The sequence below is a fragment of the Ooceraea biroi genome, chromosome 2, assembly GCF_003672135.1.
Source record: "Ooceraea biroi isolate clonal line C1 chromosome 2, Obir_v5.4, whole genome shotgun sequence".
NCBI classification, from domain to species: domain Eukaryota; kingdom Metazoa; phylum Arthropoda; class Insecta; order Hymenoptera; family Formicidae; genus Ooceraea; species Ooceraea biroi.
The window spans coordinates 14,229,097-14,251,842 of NC_039507.1; the positions used below are offsets into that span (position 1 = coordinate 14,229,097).

General features: G+C 39.3%; 1 protein-coding gene across 3 annotated transcripts in view; it reads left to right on the top strand.

Moving 5' to 3' along the window:
- The window catches only part of LOC105279061, an 88,217-nt gene that overhangs the window by 23,616 nt on the left and 41,855 nt on the right, over window positions 1-22,746 (top strand). For all 3 annotated transcript variants that reach the window (XM_011338604.3, XM_011338619.3, XM_011338610.3), the window contains one exon: window positions 21,475-21,785. In XM_011338604.3, the coding sequence (XP_011336906.1) occupies window positions 21,475-21,785 (311 nt within the window). The remainder of the gene's footprint in view (window positions 1-21,474; window positions 21,786-22,746) is intronic.

Below are 22,746 nucleotides of genomic sequence, written 5' to 3' on the forward strand. Positions count from 1 at the left end.
TATAGAATCCCCCCTCCCTCAATAATTTCAACTTTGATACATGTTTTCAAGGCCCTGAGTAACATCCAAAAGATTGTAACCATTGCTCGTTGTTTATTAAAACAGTACTAACAATTAAAGATTTATTTAAAGAAAACTTTGGACATAGATTGAAACAAATTAAGATAAATTAAACGAAAAAATTAAGATTAGACATAGTTTATATGAGAGTTACTACTTACATTGTACACATGAGATTTACTTCTTTTTACCCAATACTTTTATAAGGAAATAATATTTATAATTCTACAGTCCTACGTGAATTTCACACATGATTTGGGAGCGTACCGTTTGGCCACGTTGATATTGACCACAGTCCCGATTGACCACGTTGACATTGGCCACGATCTCGATTGACCACACATTGGAAATCAAAAATCAGAACGGGCGTATCCCGTTTGCACACCACACGATTGCACACGTAATATTGCACACGTTGTATTGCACACTGTTCTATTGCACACAACACGATTGTATATCGCACGATTGTACACGCACATTGCACGATTGGACACCGCACTATTAAACACTGCACGATTGTTTAATAAAACTGTATGAACGAAAACTTTTTAATTATCAGTAAATGATTCCGCATAGGTTCAACGAGGTCCGTGCCTTGAACATTCCACGCCAATGGAGGTCCACCGAGGGCGGGGTAGGGCTCCTGAAGTTTGTTTATATTTTATTTGGCGGGGGTACAGGTGGAAGGTGCTTCGCCGAAGGCGAAGCCCTTCCACTTGCATTACCCGCTCCACGCAAACACTGTCAAGTTATCGGTACGATTTTACATAGGTTCAATGACATGAAGTCAAAAACAGACCTCTTTGAACATACGTGCGCTGGCTCTTATTGAATATCATCGGTTGTAAAGTGGTGTCCAATCGTGCAGTGTCTAATAGTGCGGTGTCCAATCATACAATGTGCGTGTGCAATTGTGCAGTGGTCCGATCGTGCGGTGTACAATCGTGCTGTGTGCAATAGAATAGTGTGCAATACAACGTGTGCAATATTACGTGTGCAATCGTGCGGTGTGCAATCGTTCCGTGTGCAAATAAAGGCCACCCGGGACTGTGGTCAATGGGGACCGTGATCAATCGGGACCGTGGTCATTCGGGACTGTGGTCAATCGCAACGTGGTCAATATCAACGTGGCCAAACGGGTGCCACTCCATGATTTAATTTGTATACACATATATATGCATGTACGCACGTACATACGCACACATACACACAATTGAAAAATGTAAATAGATATTATCATCTTATATGTAAACAATGAGTTTTTGGAGATCATTAACGCATTATTACTAAATAAACTAACATTGTAGTAACTGCTGACATGGATATTTTGGACTCACTCAGTGAACATAACTCTAATATATTCTTTCAAACTAATTAAGAGGAAGCTGAAGTGGCTAGCGAACTCCTTCGCGTCGTCTGTATTACCAATGGAATGAATGAGTTTTTTTTAATCAAGCGACGCGGTCGCGACGCCAAGTACATAAAGAACAAGGTTCCGAGCAATGAGAGCCACTGCATAGACGTCGCGCGCTACCAAGTAGCTTATCCGGAATTACACGTCACATTCATGTCAAATAAACTTTTGATTACAATATCTCAGGAACTAAAGACGTAATGAAAAATCTAACGATACTTTTATAACATAATGTGGATGCAAGCTTTTGATTGCGACCACTTCGAAAAAAATTGGTGCACTCCATCCTCAGATATCGTAATCGTATGCAACACTTGTGACGTTTCATTTTTCTTCTCCAGTCCACATTTTGTTCAGACTCACGTACGTACGCCCGCACGCACACAAGCAAAGCGAGTTTGTCCCTAAAGGCGCGTTCACATACGTATGATAGGTTCACGTCGCCGGACGGCGACGGCGACGACGTTGCACCACGTCGCCGGACGGCGACGGCGAAGACGTTGCACCACGTCGCCGGACGGCGACGGCGAAGACGTTGCACCACGTCGCCGAACGGCGACGGGGACGACGTTGCACCACGTCGCCGACCGGCGACGGCGAAGACGTTGCACCACGTCGTCGGACGGCGACGGCGAAGTCGTTGCACCACGTCGCCGGAAGGCGACGGCGAAGACGTTGCACTACGTCGCCGAACGGCGACGGAGACGACGTTGCACCACGTCGCCGACCGGCGACGGCGAAGACGTTGCACCACGTCGCCGGACGGCGACGGCGAAGACGTTGCACCACGTCGCCGGACGGCGACGGCGAAGACGTTGCACTACGTCGCCGGACGGCGACGGGGACGACGTTGCACCACGTCGCTTGACGGCGACGGCGAAGTCGTTGCACCACGTCGCCGGACGGCGACGGGGACGACGTTGCACGACAATATTCAATCCAATAAGTTCATTCAAGCGACGCGGTAGCGAACAAAACAAAATTATCGTTATACAACACTTGTATCCGCAATATCCATAAAAAATAAAAAACTCTTTTAGAGATAACTAACAGACTGATATCTCTCTTCCTTTCTCATTCTCCATTTATGCCCGGTTTCTTCATACCTCTCAATAGCTATCTTCCAGATAGCTAAAAATTTATTTCTTCATTGAAACCTCTGATTACGTATTTAACGGATAGCTATTCTTCATACTACTCACTTTTGACACAAAGTGTCTAGAATGTTATTATAAATTACCATATTCTGTCAGGTTACAAAGGTGAAGAAAACTGATTCTACGAGATATCTTTTGGATAAAGTTATCGAGAGGTGAAGAAATTGGGCCTTAGTATATTATGTATCGGATACAGTATTGCAGCATTAATGCAAACCGGTAAGATAGTATAAGATAAAAATACATCAATAATACTACTACATTTTTGTTAAAAGATAATTACAAAAGGCAATGAGATCATTAAAAAAAACTTTATAAAGGTGAAAAAAGTACTCTAAGTACATAAAAAATCTCACCTTGTACACAACAAAAAGTTTAAAATGCTATTTATAAAAATCAAAACTACACTGAGAAAAATTTTTCATCGGATAAACCGATTAAATAGTTTTCCGATTGTTAATTTTGTTTTCCGATTACCTTCATCGGATATGTCCGATCATTTTCCTTTGTCTTTTATGTACTTTAATCAGATATATCCGTTTGTTACTATGTAATCGGTTTATCCGATGAAAATTTTTCTCTGTGTAAATATGAAATCAATAGTTAACTAGCCAAGTACCTCGAAGCAATTCAGTTTGAGTATTTTATCCAAATGTTTTCCATGCATACTCTCTTATCACATGACGACATTGAAGTACTTGGTGTGCCCGGATCGCATTAAAACATGTTGTCCTACCTATAATCTGTACTTTACATGTAAATTATGTGTATCGACTAAGTAATGAAAAGAGATATTTATAATCACTTTCTTAGTCTGCAAAACTGTAAATGTGTTCATTTTATTTCTAACTAACAAGATTTGTGAGTCATTATTGAAAATCAAGATACAAAATACAGTACAAATCAAGATGCTGTACAAATTTATAAGAATTTTAAAAGATATTTAGAAGAAGACATGGGCACGCCAAGTACTTCAATGTCGTCATGTGATAAGAGAGTATGCATGGAAAACATTTGGATAAAATACTCAAACTGAATTGCTTCGAGGTACTTGGCTAGTTAACTATTGATTTCATATTTAGTTATAATAATTGTTTATTTCCGACCAGACTGGCAAGGTAATTGTATATTTACACGACGTTTCGACCACGAAGAGCATATGTCGGACATTAATAGGCACCCGGATAATCTTTCGGTTGTAAGCCAACATAGAATTGTCAATAGTCATGAGTTTAGTTGGAATAATGTAAATATTCTGCACAAAGAAGATCATTTCAAAAAGCGAGAAATCGCGAAAATGATTTTTATAAAGCAGAGCAGTGATGCTATTAACTCGCAACGGGACACAAACAATCTTCCGAGCATATACGATAATATTTTGACGAAAGCTTGTGACTTCCGAACGACTAGGTCGATCAATAGCGTTTGAACTGTGAAATCTAATGCGGTGCGCTAGTGCTGGTTGTCACTGTCCAAGTTTTCTTTATTTTATTGTACCATCCTAAAGGGTTACTTTCTGGAAGTAAGTGCTGTTTTATAAATTTGATCAGCATGTATGAGTGTTTTTTATTAATTTTTGTCTAACTGCTTCAGAGAGTGACTCTTCTTATCACTTGAAAAGGACCCGAAACTTCGTGGTCGAAACGTCGTGTAAATATACAATTACCTTGCCAGTCTGGTCGGAAATAAATAATTATTACATTGGAATTCAACTGGCGTTGTAAAATATTACTGAATTCATATTTAGTTTTGATTTTTATAAATAGTATTTTAAACTTTTTGTTGCGTACAAGGTGAGATTTTTTATGTACTTGGCGTACTTTTTTCACCTTTATAAGGTTTTTTTAATGATAACTGTAAATGTGTTTATTGTAATAATTCCAACTAAAAAGGTTTGTAAGTCATTATTGAAAATTAAGATTGAGAGAGAGAGAGAGAGAAATTTATAAGAATTTTATAAGATATTTACAAGAAGATATGTCCAATGCGACTCGGGCACGCCAAGTACTTCAATGTTGTCATGCGATAAAAGAGTATGCATGGGAAATATTTAGAGAAAATCCTCAAACTGAATTGCTTCTAGATACTTGGTTAGTTAAGGACGTTCATAGGTAATCGTAGCCAAAAGTTTTGCGCACGTTCGGCTCTCTTTCCACGTATAGCGCGACCCCCTCCTTACTTCATGACGTTTAGCGTAGACTGTACACTTTTCCATGGCGACTCTCCTTCCACATAGCGACATGCTTCGAAATACTGTCAGATGAAGAACTTTGAGTTATAATTACGCATAAAGAATACCGCTACGTATCTTCATCTTGTAATATGTCATTCCTAACATCATCATGAATCATATATTAACTTTTTAGCAAACTACATAAACAATTTCTGCCGCAAGCAATTAAAATATCTCTCTAGAACACGCTTGGCCTATACCTTACGTGTTAAAATTCGTAACTTTGACATTGAATATCTTAACTTTGGTACCGATACGGTTTTTGCAACTGAGCAGGTGTATAAATAACACTATTAATAGCATATGGTCTAAAGGAGGAGGGTCAATAAGGCCTGTTTTCGGCCCCCTCCAAAATTGGACCAAAATGGGTGAAATCACTTCTTTAGACCCTTGGAAGTAATATGTAGTCGATTCCAACCGAAATGGAAGTATTTGGAGCTCTACCAGCATATATATGTGTACATAGATATATAACTGAATATACTCAATATAAAGAATGAAAAGACTTCAGAGTCTGATTCAAAGTACATAAATACATATATGGGCACACTACGGCGCTGCTACCTCTCTTCTTCCGTCCCCTGACATGTATAAGCACATAGATATGTGTAGTAAAATCGACTAAACTAGTGAAAATGCATAATGGGAGTCTTTAGTATGAATGACGATTTGTTTAGGATTTATATATATATATATACACACCATTGTGGTTCCATCCGTTTTGTCATGGAAAGTACATGTATCTTCCCCAAAAATCCTAAATAAATCATCATACATACTAAAGACTCCCCCTATGCATTTTCACTAGTTTCGTCGATTTTACTACACATATCTATGTGCTTATACATGTCAGGGGACGGAAGAAGAGAGGTAGCAGCACCGTAGTGTGTCCATATATGTATTTATGTACTTTGAATCAGACTCTGAAGTCTTTTCATTCTTTATATTGAGTATATTCAGTTATATATCTATGTACACATATATATGCTGGTAGAGCTCCAAATACTTCCGTTTTGGTTGGAATCGACTACAATTACTTCCAAGGGTCTAAAGAAGTGATTTCATCCATTTTGGTCCAATTTTGGAGGAGGCCGAAAACAGGCCTTATTGATCCTCCTCCTTTCAAGTAAATATATAGAAAATTATATAGAAAATTAATTAGCCGATGAACGTCCTTAACAATTGATTTCATATTTAGTTTTGATTTTTATAATAAATATTTTTTAAACTTTTTGTTGCGTATAAGTTGGAATTTTTTATGTACTTGGCGTAGTTTTTCACCTTTGTAAGGTGTTTTTAGTGGGTTCAAGCGACGCGGTAGCGTCGCGACGCCAAGTACATAAAAATAAAAAATAAGGCTCCGAATAATGAGAATCACTGCATAAACATCGAGCGTTACCAAGTTCAGTGCATAGACGTCGAGCGCTACCGTATAGCTTATCTGGAATTTATATCATTTGACAGGTCACATAAACTTATGATTAAAATATTTCAGGAACTAAAACCGTTATCAAAAATCTAATGGCACTTTTATTATATAATATGGGTGCAAGCTTTCGATTGCGACCAATGTGGTCAAGATTGAGGCCGTCAGTCTTGAGATATTGTAATCGTATATTATAATTGTGACGTTTCATTTTCCTTTTCCATGCAATTCAGGTTCAGACTCACGTACATATGTCGCACATACACATGCAAAGCGATTTTGTCCGTCAAGCTGCCGTTCACACATGCATGATGTAATTTATTATAAATTAAAACTGATTGTAATACTTTTGGATAATGTTTTATTTTAAGATAAATATATAAATCGCAAAAACTATAAAAAATTTAAATTTACTTGTTTAAACGAAATCATCGTGATAGCGTCGCAATGATAAGTAAATAATTCTTCTAATTTTGAACAATATATTATGACAATTTAAGATATAATTTGGAACATTTTATACTCATAGAACGAAACCGAGGAAGAAAGAGGGAGTGAGAGAGAAAATTTTAAATTGTCACAATTAATATTTGACAATTAGAAGAATTAAGGAGATTTGCACGATTAGATAAATCTTTATTATCCAACATTTTTATGTTGGATGAGATCTCACAGCAGAAATAAAATGGCATATTATTGCGGCAATACAAAAATACATAAAAACATTAAAAATTAATGAAATATAAAAAATTTTACAAAAAGTAATGAGATCCCTCTAAAAAAACCTTACAAAGGTAAAAAAAAGCCAAGTACATTAAAAAGCAAAACTAAATATGATGAAATTCATAGTTAACTAGCCAAGTACCTAGAAGCAATTCAGTTTGAGGATTTGTAATTTGAAATTGTTGGGACTTTCTTAGCAGGATTTGATTGTTTGACGAAAGATAATGAACTTGAGGGTACGAAAGGTACATTTTATTAATACTCGTCTGACTATGACACACGTTCAACCGACTACGACATGCGTTTTTAACTACGACACGCGCTTGACCGAGTACGAGAGATGACATGCACTCGACCGAGTTCGGCAGACGACTGACTACCAACGGTAAACCGAAAACAAAAGAAACACAAACAGTGAACAAAAAAACCTTATCAACGGTTTTCATGACACGGCATTAATTTCGCGAGCATATATATAACTTAAAAATTAAATACGAAAACCAATTACTCAACACTCTCACCGTTTGAGTATTTAACAAGGGATCTTGAACCTAAAACATTACATAACTTATAAAAACGCTCTTTAGGTATCGCTTTGGTAAAAATATCAGCTCTTTGGCATTCGGAAGGTACATACTCAACAATGATATCATGACTGGCGACTTTTTCGCGTATAAAATGATACCTTATTTCTATGTGCTTGGTTCGTTTATGAAATTCTGGGTTTTTCGCAAGTCGTATAGCACTCTGGTTATCAATAAATAAAACAGTCGCCTTTTCACAAGAGAACCCAATATCTTTACACAACTTCCGAAGCCAAATAGCTTCTCGGGCAGCAGCCGTTGCTGCTACATATTCGGACTCTGTGGTACTTAATGTAACGAGTTTTTGACGTTGACTTGATCACGTAATTAGTCCGTTGCCTACGTTAAACGCATATCCAGTGGTAGAACGGCGCGTCTCGATATCTCCCGCGTAATCGGCATCGCAATAACCAACGAGTTCAAATTCGTTTCCACTGGATTCATAAACAATACCGAAATCTTTTGTCCCGACTAAATACGAAAAATTTCGTTTTACCGCTTTCCAATGAGCAACTGTATGAAAATTTAAAAATTTCGAAACTGAATTGACCGCAAACGCGATGTCCGGGCGCGACACTACAGCTAAAAACATAAGTGATCCGACAGCTTCGTGATACGGTACATTTGTTATAGTTTCTTTATCACATTTCGCTGGGTACAATATATAGTCTGTGGATCCGCAGGTACACTCATTGGCTTGGCATGACTCATTTTAAATCTGTCAAGAACACGTGTTACATAATCAGTTTGATGTATGAACATAGTTTTATTCGCTCTATTTCGCTCGATTTGTAATCCTATAAACTTTGTTCCATCTCCAATTGTTATATCAAACAATTCCTTTAAACACATCAATATTTTTCTGAGAGCACTTGACGATTTAGTGGCAACGAGCCCGTCGTCTACAAATAAAGCAAGGTATACCTCTGCGCCCATGACATGACCTTCAAAAATACACTGATCGGCTTCGGATTGCGTGAAATTAAATCTTTCTATAAACACTATAAATTTCCGATTCCAGCACCGAGGTGCTTGTTTAAGTCCATACAAGGACTTATTTAACCGACACACAACACTATCACTGTTGCTACACTCTTCTTCTGAGACGACCAGTCCCTCGGGTATTTTCATAAAAATTTCTTCTTCCAGTTCGCCATAAAGGAAGGCCGTACACACATCAAACTGGGTGAGCTCGAGGTCTTCGTGGGCAACTCTAGCCAGAAACATTCTGAGGGTGTCATATCGCATGACTGGGGCAAAAGTTTCATTGTAGTCAATGCCTTGTCGCTGAAGAAATCCTCTGGCACATAAGCGTGCCTTAAATTTGTGTTTTTCTTCTGACGGCCCGTGCAATATTCTAAAAACCCATTTCGAATCGATGAGTTTCATTCCGTCCTTTTTTATTACCAACGTCCACGTCTTGTTTTTATTATGAGCTTGCAACTCCCTTTTGATTGCACCCGCCCATTCTTTTCCATCTGGATCATTGACTGCCTCATGATACGTTTGCGGAGTGTTATATTCGACGAAGTCCACATCGTATCTGCGAGGTGCTCTCAGTGATATGCGATCTCGTAGTTGACGTTGATTTCCAGCAGCTGCACGTTGCTCATCTCGTTCCTCTTCACCTCTCCTTTGATGCACTGGTTCGATGTCTTCAAGATCGTTCTCTCTATTATCTTCGTCGACGTCATCATTAATGTCGATGACTTCATCAGCTTCTTGCTCAACTTCAGTTTTCCTTAAAACGAACACTTCGTTATCCGAACTTGCTTCACTTGCGTCTTTTGTGCTCAGCGTCTCGTCAAAAACTACATCTCTTGATACTGACACCTTTTTTGATACAGGATCATAGAGACGATAATTCGACGACTCTCCTTAGTATCCCACCAATAGCATCTTTTTTGCTTTGTCGTCGAGTTTCTTCCTCAGCTGTTTCGGCACATGTATGTAAGCGGTAGACTCGAAGATCCTGATGTGTTTCAAGTCGGGTTTCCTTTCATTCCATATTTCAAAAGGAGTTTTGACGTTGCTCCGATTTGAATGCGTGGTACGATTCAATACATACACTGCCGTGCTCACGGCTTTAGCCCATAAATTTTTCGGAAGGCTTTTTGCTCGCAGCATCGTGTGGGCACACTCCATAATCGTCCTGTTCGCTCTCTCAGCTTTCCCATTTTGTTTCAGAGTATAGGGTACTGTGTTTTCCAAAATGATTCCACATTCTTCAAGATATTTGATCATTTCTTCATTCTTGTACTCTCTTCCATTATCCGAACGTACTCTTTTTATCTTCTGTCCAAACTTGTTTTGTATCATGTTTTTGTACAGTTTGAATTTTTGCAATACTTCATTTTTGTGTTTTAAGAAGTAAACATAGCAAAAACCTGAAGCATCATCGATGAACGTCACGTAATAACATGCACCACCCAATGAGTCTACTTCAAATTTTTCGCACACATCTGTATGCACATACTCGTCTGGCTTCATGCTCTACTTGTCTGGTCTCTCCTTGAACGGCAATCGATGTGATTTTCCGTATTGACATGTTTCACAGACGAATTTTTCTGCTTTCTTAATTGTCACACCGTCGACGAGACCGTTCCGCACCATGTGACACAATGCGCGACCACCAACGTGTCCGAGTCTTTCGTGCCACAGTCTTAAATCAGTCTCTGAATAATTTACTTCATCAGAGACTCGCGGTCGTATCGAAAGAACATACGATAAATCGCATTTGTTTGTTTCGCGCCGACTGCCATTAATTGTTTATCATGAAAAATTGTCACTTGATTACTGTCAAATTGAACTCGAAAACCTTTTTCGGTACACGCACCCACTGAAAAGAGATTCTTGCGTATATTTGGCACATAAAGTACTCCTTCGATGCGTCCTTTGCTCCACTGGCCGTTGACAAATTTTTCGACATGTATTGTGCCGGTTCCCTCGACTTTGCACTTACCGCCATTTCCAAGAACTACTGTCTCACCTTGACTAGGGCGAAAATCATCAAACCATTCTCGTCGATAAGAGATATGACGTGAAGCTCCACCGGTAAGCCAAGCGTCTTCCTTACCGACCGCGAGCAGCTACCGCACCAGTTCGGCCAACATTCCATCGTCCATACTGCAGGCGTCTTCTCCTTCGGTGACCACAAATGCACAGTCCCGCGATCCACTCCCATCACGTTTATTTTTTTGAAATTTCTTCTTCCTTGATGGCACTCACGCGCAAAGTGTCCTTTTGCTTTGCATTTAAAGCACTCGACATCCTTTTTTGAAAACTTGTTTTTCGAGGTTCCCGTTGACTGCGATTTGTTTTTTGCATTACTGCCTTTCACAGCGGCCAGTGCTTCCGTTGTGTCACTTCCTCCCGCGAATCTTGCTTCCTCTCGAATGAGTCTTTCGATTAGATTTTCGATGGTCTGTCTATGTTCATTTACGTTGTCCCACACAGTCTGGAACGCACTGTATTTCGTATCCAGACTTGCAAGTATCTTCGCCATGACCGTGGTGCTGGATACCGACTCGCCGACATCTTTCAGCTGCTGCGCCATATTTTTCACACGCGATACGTGTTGCACAATCGAGTCTCCCGCCAGCATCTTATATTCATGGAATTTTTGCAATAAAAATAATTTGTTTGACAAGGATTTCTGCTCGTGTACCCGGCATAGAGCATCCCACATTTTCTTAGCCGTTTTACACGTTATCAGAGACTCAAGTTGCGACATTTCGATGGACGTCGAAATTAATACCATAGCTTTGGCATTGTCTTTTCGCCACGCGGCCGCCGCCGGCAACGATGGGTCCGCCGGCATCCTTCTCGAACCGTCGACGACATCACTCACTCCCGCAGCTACAAAGACCGCACTCAGTTGGAATTTCCAACTTAAAAAGTTCGAGCCGTCTAATTTTTGTACGTGTCGCACAGATACCTCCTCTGACATTTTTCTTTGTCTTGCTCACTCTTTCGTCACTTTCTGCACAGCCAGAAGGCCTGGGCCCATAACCTGTTGGGACTTTCTTAGCAGGATTTGATTGTTTGACGAAAGATAATGAACTTGAGGATACGAAAGATACATTTTATTAATACTCGTCTGACTATGACACACGTTCAACCGACTACGACACGCGCTTGACCGAGTACAAGAGATGACATGCACTCGACCGAGTTCGGCAGACGACTGACTACCAACGGTAAACCGAAAACAAAAGAAACACAAACAGTGAACAAAAAAACCTTATCAACGGTTTTCATGACACGGCATTAATTTCGCGCGCATATATATAACTTAAAAATTAAATACGAAAACCAATTACTCAACAGAAATAATACTTGGCGTGTCCGGGTTATTTCAAATTACAAATCCTCAAACTGAATTACTTCTAGGTACTTGGCTAGTTAACTATGAATTTCATTATATTTAGTTTTGCTTTTTAATGTACTTGGCGTATTTGTTTACCTTTGTAAGGTTTTTTAGAGGGATTAAATTATTATCCGGAAGTTTTGCTTTGAGAAGTACTTCATACATTTCTACTTTACGTGTTGTTACTCAATCTTTGTTAGTGTGGAGGCTTGAAAATGATGAGCAGACACACTAGTATCGCACACTGAACTTCTTTATTAAAGAATATACGTATACAAAAGGGATCGCAAGCGAGAGCTAAGTGAACTGATAAAAGCGCGGGAACCGGAATACAATAAACGCAGAATGGCGGAAGGTGAAGTAGCGCCATAGGCCATGAATCATAAATTGCGTAGAGGAACGAATGTCATGAGTGCCCCGGAAGTACGTGTCGCATTAGCGATGATAAAACCAGAAATTGCCGGACAATTTTCAAGTATTTCTGGATTTTTCTCAATAACCAAGTCATTCAACAAATACTTTTTTTTATCAACTGACGTTCCTCAGCTTCGTGTTCACATAAGCGATTTACAATTTGTGTGAGAGATGTATTATGAGATTTACCAAACGTTTTGAAAAGTCCAATGTAATTCTCATTCCAGAATGCTGACAGGTCATCAAGTGGTATTTGGAATTTCCTTGCATCATCAACAACATGAATTAAATTGTGCAAACTGAGAACTTGACATTCTGATCCATGTAAGGATGCTAATAGCACAAAACATTTCCTCAATAAATACTCAGCATCATCGCATTGAGTAGTGACAAGTATTTTATTGTTCAATATGCGCCTTGCAACAACATATTGGGTTGGCCAAAAAGTAATTGCGTTTTTTTTTATATAAATAAAAGGCAAATTTTTCATGGGAAACAAAAACTTTATTAAACAATATATTGTCCATTTTGTTTGATTATCTTTTGCCATTTTTCAGGCAACTTCATGATTCCGCGCTCAAAAAAGTTTTTATCTTTTTCAGCAAAAAACAATTCCAAGAACGATTTGATATCCTCATCAGCAGTAAAGGTTTTACCATTCAAGGTGTTTTGCAAAGAACGAAACAAATGGTAATCTGATGGTGCCAGGTCTGGCAAATATGGTGGATGTGGTAACACATCCCATTCAAGCTGCAACAATTTTTGACGAGTGACCAAACTTGTACGTGGTCTAGCGTTATCATGGTGAAACACAACACCTTTGCGATTCACCAATTCTCGACGTTTCTGTTTGATGGCATCATTTAATTTATCCAGTTGACGACAGTATACGTCTGAATTAATGGTTTGATTCCTTGCAAGCAGCTCAAAATACACAATACCTTTAAAGTCCCACCAGACTGACAGCATAATCTTTCTTTGGTGAATATCTGCTTTTCAAGTGCTTTCAGCAGGTTCATCACGCTTGCTCCACGATCTTTTTCGTTTGACGTTGTTGTAGACGATCCATTTTTCGTCGTCTGTTATCATACGTTTCAAAAATCGATCATTTTCCTCACGTTTCAAAAGAGAATCGCAGATGTCAATACGCTTAGTGAAATGAATTTCTTTCAGCTCATGTGGTACCCAAATATCGAGCTTACTAATGTCGTCTTAAATGGTCGTTTTAAATGGTTTTCAACACTCGATTTCGATATGTTAAGATTCTCAGCAATCTCTCGTGTCGTTAAACGCCGATTCGAATCGATCAGTGCCTTTATTTTGTCATCATCAATTTCGATTGGCCTTCCTGAGCGTGGTGCATCTTTCACATTAAAATCTCCAGATCGAAATTTAGTAAACCAATTTTGATACTGCCGCAGTTTAAAGCATCTTCGCCATATACATCAGATAACTTTTTATGAGCTTGCACAGCGTTTTTCCCTTTTCGGAAGTAATAAAACAAAATATGACGAAAATGTTCTTTTTGATTTTCCATTTTGAAATCGACGGCAAACAAACAATTGTTAACGAAATCGTGTACTTTCTTTTTCTAAAACAAGCTTGAACTGTGAGTTGTTAACCTACATAATGAATTTGCGGTTTAGAATGAAGTTAGTTACATTTCAAGACATGTATGTCCATCTATTGGAAAAAAACGCAATTACTTTTTGGCCAACCTGTTCGAGATTCACTGACGACGCCCAGCGCTGAGCGCGAGAATCGTGCACACGAGACTCGGAAGTCTTCGATAAGGATTTGACGGCAGGATTAGACACAACACACCAAAGAAAGTAAAGGTTGCGATTCAGTGAAATTGAATCTGTATTTATCGTCTCAGTTTAATAGTGGTTAACGCAGAGAACCCGATTTAGTAAAACCAGGCGTCGAATGGTCGTTCGAACGAGACTCGGTTACACGGCACTTGTGAGGTGAACCGAACAAAGAGAAAATTACGAGCTAGAGAAGAAGACTTTCTTCGACTAGAATCGTGAGACAACTGATTCGGTTTTTGCCGCAGTATTTTCTTCATTTTGTCTTCCAAACTATCTTGTTATTCGCCCGAGTTGCTCGAACGACGATTCGACATGCCCATATATGGCAACGCGAGCCGCTTCGACCGATGTTTGCCGAACATTAGAGAAAAATATTTTCCCCTGCTGAGACAAATACCAGATGTACTGAGTCCTTGCGAAGGATTGAGATTATTTCGTAAGAAATTAGGATTTTACTAAAATTCTCTTCAAAACTATATTTATTCCGCTCATCCTCAAACACAACCCAATATAACAAAAACTGTTCGCTAATACTCTTTGGGTAAAATATTTTTAAGTACTACACTATCGCTCAGTAATTTCAATACACCACCCGAATCATCAATTTTTCGAAAAGTAATGAACAAAAGAAGCTAGTTTGTAATAAATATGGATTTATTGAAACAAATAACCATATTTTATACTCATACATTGTTTAAAAATGAATTCAGCCTTAAATTTTGTTTTCATCAAAATATTCACCCTTAGCAGCAATCACAGCAGTGCACACACGGGGCATTCGGTTAACTTGTCTATAGTTTCAGCTCCGATTGCCGTCCACTTCTCTTGTAATAATTCCCAAAGGTGATTTTGGCTCGTTATTTTGACGTCTTGAATACACCTGTCCAGATGATCCCAAAGAAGTTCAATTGGATTGCAATCAGGACTCTGGGGTGGTCAAACCATGTTCTTCAGTACCTGTTCTCGTTGTTTTGTCTGAATATACTTTTTACAAAGACTGGAGGTATGTTTTGAGTCGTTATCTTGCTGTAGTGTGAAATCACGACCAATGAGACGGATGCCAGAAGGGATAGCATGATGTATCAGGATATTGTTATAACGCTTGGAGTCCATAATTCCTTTGATTTTTATTAAGTCACCAACTTTACCACTACCGAAACATCCCCAGACCATAATGGAACCTCCTCCATGCTTGACTATGGGCTGAATGCAAGCAGGAAGCATGCGCTTACCAGGTACACGACGGACGAAGTTGCGCCTGTTGGATCCAAATACTTCAAACTTCGATTCATCTGTGAAAAGAACTTTTTTCCACTGACTAATGGTCCAGGTTTTATGCTTTTTAGCCCACAATAGCCTCTTTTTATTAATGGACCTAAGCAACGGTTTTCGCGCTGCAACACATCCTTTCAAACCAGCAGCTACGAGGCGACGTTTGATAGTTGCGATTGACACATTTTTCTTCCTCGTTTCGATCAGAGCAGAACGGATCTCACGAGCTGTTTTGGATCTGTTTCGTTTAGAACACACTCTGATAAATTTGTCCTCTTGTTTTGTGGTCACTCGAGGTTGTCCAGGTCGTGGTCGATTACGTATGCTTTTGTTTTCGGCGTATTTCTTGAGGGTATATTGCACGCCCCCAAGAGAAACTTACTCCAGGCGAACAATTTCGCACAAACTATGCCCTGCATTTCTCAAAGCGACTGTGGCAGATCGCTTTTCAATTGATAACTCTTTCTTGGGAGCCATTTATGAGACCACTTTAAATGTTTTCACAGTATCAATACAAGGCGGTCATTAGAGTTCTTTCACTGTGTATGTATTGACGAATCGGTTTCAAAACAGCAATTGGCATGAAACTAACATCACTACGAACACCTCGTGACCTTACTTTGCGTATTCTGTTTACTTCCAGGGATCAGACGCTATCAAACTATTAGCGTCCATTTCTTCGAAAATTATAATTTTTAAGGCATTTTTAATGCATTCGAGTTCTGAAAGTGTTTATAACAACAAGCGGATTCATTTCTGTGCAAAATATGTGTATCACATTCATCTTTTAAAGAAAAATCGACGAATCTCGAAGTGTATTGAAATTAATGAGCGGTAGTGTATATCTCCACAATAATTTAAGAAGAATTTAAATTGCGTGGCCTTCCACTTTGACACATGATTCACATCTAATTGATTTCTTTGAAATTCAGAAAGAACATCACTTGTTAGAGCATGATTTTTTCAATTCTCGAACCTTAGCTAATTTTGTTCGTACTGGACTTGTTCTCAAAATCCACTTCTCTGCGAACCATTTCATACATTCAGAATAAAACAAGTACATAATTTCAATACTACATATAGTTACACATTGAATCACATCAAAGCTATTTATTCTTATTAATGAAGAGGTTGAGTTCTGATAATAGTTTTCTGGGTGAGATTTTTCTTCAAAAGATTCGATTGTGCGTTTGTCGCAATGCATCTCATGGTAAATTCGTTTTTTACACCTTTTTTCCAACTGATATTCCTTTGGTGACACACCTTTCACAGGCGAAAAATGCACCAGTGCACAGATAGTTTGTAGCATTTGAAGAAAGCTCTTGCTGGAGCGTCAGCAATAACTGCCATAATTTCAAACGAGTATTTCTTTCCATTCAATTCTACACCATTTGCAAACAGTTAACTTCTTCTACAAAGTTTTGAAGAAATAACTCAACAGAAGAAAGTTTTGCTTCCCCACAATAAATTCCTGCAACAAACAGTTTAGTACTATAATTTTCGTGATGAACTACTATTTTTATTCTTATTTCTAACTCTTATTAAAAAAATTTCCCAACTGTTGATATTATGCAATAGAATTATGCCTTATGTAATAGAAAACTAAATATATATTTTGTATCTTTGCAATCCACGAAACTTATCAAGATGTCAATTGATCCATATGTTGTTAAAGTATAATAATTCGAAGTCTCTTTTTGCACATCATGATTAGATTTACACGGTCAATCTTGCTGATCATTCGTTGTTTACATTGATCGTCTTGTTTACGCGTGTGCATTTGGCGTGCGGAAGGGAATTCAGGCAACACTGAGGATAGGGTCGAAAGTGAACTGTATTTTGTATTAATAAATGTTCGAAACAGAATTTGAGATTAAAATTGAGACCCGACTTTTGAGAGAAAGAATTTCGAAAGAACGAAACCGAAATCGCGGCGTCGAGAAGACGGCGCGGAGCGGAAATCTTCTGGGGATCGGACGGACCGATCACGCGAGACGGAGATCTTGACGCGTTAAGCCGCGATTTTAGCGCACGAAAACGGACATCTTGAAACGCGAGTTCGGAGATTTTGATTTGCGGGACGGAAATCTTCTCCGAGACTCGACACCGCTCTTTCGACCTCTCGATCAAATCCCATTCGAACTTGCGGGGTACGAATGATCACTCGCTACGATTATTAAACGCGTGCAAACACGTGCAAACACGTGCAAACGCGTACACAGGAACGAATTGAAGTTCCGGACTGTTCGACGCGTCTTACCGCTATAAGGGTCGAAAACGAAATCCTGTCCAGCCAAGCCGGACCGCAATTACTCTATCTTTTTTTTTGAAACATTAGAAATACGGAACAAAATAGTCGGTAATTTTCGGTATTATTTTGGCTGTTGCCAACGCAGATTGATCGTTGGAACCTAAGGTTTCGTGGACAGCGTTCAAGGCCTCACGAAAATCTAAGGCTCCGTGCTTAATGCCTTACGCGAACATTCCTTGATAATAAAAAATTAATTTCATATATCATAAATACATTATTTTATAAATTTTTTATCGTATAAATAATATAATACAAATTTTAAATCACGTATGGTATCATTGCCCCAGGTAGCAAGCACACGTCATTGTGACGTTTCAAATTGGTCATTTTTGGTCATATGTCGTCAAACTGATCGATTTTTAACCTAACCATATGTTGACGTTATGATGTGACGTCATATTTTAGTCATGAACTGACGATTATTTTATTTTAAGTGTGTGTAATTCCCGCCTCTGATTCACCAAGCGACCGATAGATGGCCAGGCCAGGCGTGACGTTCTCGCAAGTAACATTTGCGTTATCACCTTATAAATAACCATCCGGAAAACCGATCCAGTACTCTTTTCTTCTTCTTTTCTTTTGAAACTTTTGAAATCATTGCTTGAAGTGATATCTCATTCCAAAAGAGTGAGATTCCACTACACGAAATTTAGAGAGTAATTCATAAAATATAAAAATCTAAGTTTTTAAAAAAATGTAATTACATGTCATACTATGTCATACAAAATGTAATTGTCACAAAAATGTAATTACATGTCATACTATGTCATACATGTGTCATACTATGACGTCAAAATACGGTATATTTTATGACGTCAAAATTTTGCGACATTAGACCGTCATTATTACGTCATAAGGGCGTCAACTTGTGACGTCAAGAATAGTCAGTGAATGACCAATTTGAAACGTCAAAATGACGTGTGCTTGCTACCTGGGACATTGACAAATTAATATGTAATTGCATAATTGAGAAATATTAAATGTATATATGTATATGTGTGTGTATATTGTTACGTCCAGAACTCCGTGAGCTCAAGGAAGGGCGCAACCAGACGCCTCTTGAGGTTCGTTGGCACACAGCCGCAGAATCTCGAGTTCGAGCTGACCGATACGCTTCGATGTTTGGGTCAACGACCAAGGTCGATCTACCCTAATAGTCGAAACGGTCAACTCGTCGGTCCTTTTTAGGTAAGGGAAATGAATCCCTATTACCAAGGATAGGACCTGTACGATCAGTCGAGGAAAGAGAGTGAAAACAAGGGTAGTTAAATAAATGCAATTTTCATTTTTTTTTTACAAAATTAACATTGTTATACAGGGTGTCCGGCATGAAGCGGACCAACGCTCGTGAGCTGGTAGAGCACAGTGAACTGAAAAGAAAAGTCCTGTACCACTTTGCAATTTTCGCAATATTAACGGAGTTATTAATTAATGAATATAAGTGAATGAGGGCGGTGCGTGCAGCGAGATAGGTCGGTAGGAGAGCTGCGCACTCTTTGATACACCGCGAGCTGGGCGGGCGGCGCGAGGTGAGGGAGAATGGGTGTCTTAGATATTGACAATATCCCTTGTTATTGTCAATATCTAAGACACCCATTCTCCCTCACCTCGCGCCGCCCGCCCAGCTCGCGGTGTATCAAAGAGTGCGCAGCTCTCCTACCGACCTATCTCGCTGCACGCACCGCCCTCATTCACTTATATTCATTAATTAATAACTCCGTTAATATTGCGAAAATTGCAAAGTGGTACAGGACTTTTCTTTTCAGTTCACTGTGCTCTACCAGCTCACGAGCGTTGGTCCGCTTCATGTCGGACACTCTGTATTTGGTCTGATAATTACATTAGAGACTTAATCAATAAGTAATTTCTAAAGATACAAAAACTATAATTTAAAATGAACTTGAAGTTGGATTACAAATTTATTTAAACATGATTATAATTCTTATGATTAACGCAAACTTTACTTTAAATAAGAAGAAACTATAATTTTGAAAATTTGTAAAGCAAAAGTTCCGATTTCACATTTCTATGTCTAATTCGCTTAAGTTACGTAGTATTTAGTAAAAATCTAGTAAAAATTCGCGAATGTAGGATGCGGGAATTAGCACGGGATGGACGCGGTTGCTGGTGATGAAAGGAACGAATGTGTTAGGGCCAGCGTTCCTGAGTGCGTCCCTGAGGGCAGGTACATTTATAGATTCGGGTCCGCAGATTATGGTGTGAGGCGGAAGGGGAAAAGAGTAGGTGGGGAAAAAATCGAGGAAATATTCGAATAATAGGTAGAAAACGCTCTGGGAAAATTCCCTTAACGCGGAAATAGTAGGGACAGGTAGCCCGGAAAACTTGGCGTTTTCAGGGACTGGAGGTGGAGGGGGAATGAATGGTTCCGGACTTACTTCTGGAGTTGGGGAAGGGATGGCCGAGTTTAAATACTGTTCGAGCTCCGGGGTGGGGATGGGTGAGTACCACCTAGAAGACAGTTCGGGGAGGGAAAGAGGGAGTAGGGGGAGAAAAGGGTGGATTCGCGTTTGTCGAAGAAGTAGGAGACGGAATGTCTATTGAAAGTGGTGATACCCGCTCGGTAGAATCGCAAGGGGATCGTAGTGGGCTGTTGGGTTTCCCCGGTTGTTCGGTTGCTGCTGGTTCGGGGAAGGGTACCCTTTGCTCGATCGACACTAATTCTGCCGGGGAACTACTCCGTCCGCGATTTATATGGGCTACTTAAAACGGGAAAAACGGAATAAACTTTGTTCGGTAATATGAAAAGAAGCCACGAAACGGTTGAAGAGAAGAAAAATGAAATTATTATGTGAATTTTGGCTTACTTTCTTCGGTGCTGCTCTTCGGATGGAGTATTTCGATGGCTTGGATGAGGGAGCCAACCGGACCAGAGAGCCTTGGCGTGGAGAGTATCACTAACTCTACTTTTTACCGCGACGTCCCGATCACGGGAACGAAACAATAACGTAATGCTGACTGATCAAAGACCAAAGACACGCTCTGGCCAAATTGTTCCCTTTATATAGGGCTAAAAGAGCTTAGGTGGGGGTTATGCTGTTCCAAGAAAAGAAGGAAATAAGAAAAATTTGTTTCTAATGAAGCAGCGTTTGTTGCTTCTGGAATTACCGTGGTATCTGATGGATTTATGATTTTGTTTTCGAGAATTAAAGTGCGACACTTGTGATGACCCCTCCTTCGACCCTACATTTACAATCCACGTTTACATTTCCTTTAGTCTAAATCTATTTATATCGCGTATCTGGTTCGCGGCTGACCATGTATGGCAGAACTTCTCAGTATTTAGATTCGGTGGATTACTTTATTGCCGTCAGCGGGTGACGATTCCCAAGTGCCGCTCCGCTTTTCCAGATCTGGAGCGGTCTTCCCTAAGTGATTTAAGCTATTAACTCCGAATATATTTAGCCTATTGAGTGTTTCGGCTGAGCGCAGGCGAGGATTGAAAAGTTTGTGAGCTGTATATCATTACGTGACATTTTGCTAAGACCACTTGCCCCTCCATTCATCCGGTCGTACTTTCCGTTGGTGGGGATTGGTTCTTAATTGTTACTCTTCTTTATCTCTAAATTTAATATTTTCTGTGGAAGCGAGGAACCGTGGAGTCTCCTGGACGTAACAATATATATGTAATATGAATAAGTTACGTAAATCGTTTTATGTCATTTGTATCATTTTACAGGTCGAACGCATGACTCGTCCTACATCTTGTATAGATTAAGCGAGAAATTGTCCCCGGGCGCTCAATTGTATGTGGAAACTGGAAGAGTGGACGAGCTGGACACAGATGGAGACCCTAATATTCTGCACTCATTCATCGGTGCGCCAGTTCTTCGAGGCGAAGGCACAAGTGTCACTCGAGTCTTCTTAGATAGCAACCATACTTTGATTAGCATTATGGCACGCATCAATCCTAGCCCCGATTGGTTTGTAGGAGTAGATTCTTTCCAGTTGTGCGTCGATGGTAATTGGGTCGACACCGTTACCGTAGAGGTAATTACATTTCACAGTAAAAACTATATGTGTATGTTAATAAAATTGAAATTACTTTCGTAATAAAAATTTCTAAAAATAGACACATTAAATAAACGTATATTGTTGACTTACATTTATGAACCTGAAGTAACATATTTGTATTCTTTTAATAATATAGAGAGATTATATTCTAACTAAATTTTACTATTATATAAATTCTGACCTATATCGGTTATTATTGGGGCGAAGCGTAGCATAGTAGGCAGTCTACAAAGCTGAAAGTCCCGGACTTGATCCCCGGCGGAGTCGAAAAAATACCCCCGTCGAAAAAGTACACCCGTTCTTCTTTCGGAAGGCAATGGCAAACCACCGAGAGTATATTGCCAAGGAAGCCTCTCTAATATAGCCGTTCGGAACCGGCGTTAAACTGTAGGTCTCGTATACATGTGAATAGCCTGGTACGCAACACATGTGTATCGTGTGTGTCAAGAGGTCATGACGTACGTTCGGACATGAATTATACGACGAAGAAGATATCGGTTGTATAAAATTTACATAAAATATATCTAAACTTTACTTACAATATTTTTAATGTAAAGAAATAAGATTTGACTTTTGTTTGTTTTTGACTTCTTCATTGACTTCTGGTTACAAAGAGATAGCGTGTGCACGCGTAGTTGATATGTTGAAAGAGAAAATTAGCCGGATATTTTTAAAGAAGATATTTTTAAAAAAAGATATATGTCAAGGTCAAGGTCAAGGTCATCGGCGCTGTGTCCCCTAATCTAAATAATTATCAAAACAACTATAAAGCAATATATTAGGAGGTTGCATTGAAAGCCGCTGTTCATGTGTAAAATGTGTAGAATGTGTAGTCATGTGGTTCTAGCTGCGTATGCTGTGGGCAGTGACAGATGATTCTTATGTCATTTTGAAGTGTGAATATTTCCCACTAAAATTTAGTCATCAGACGCCATCC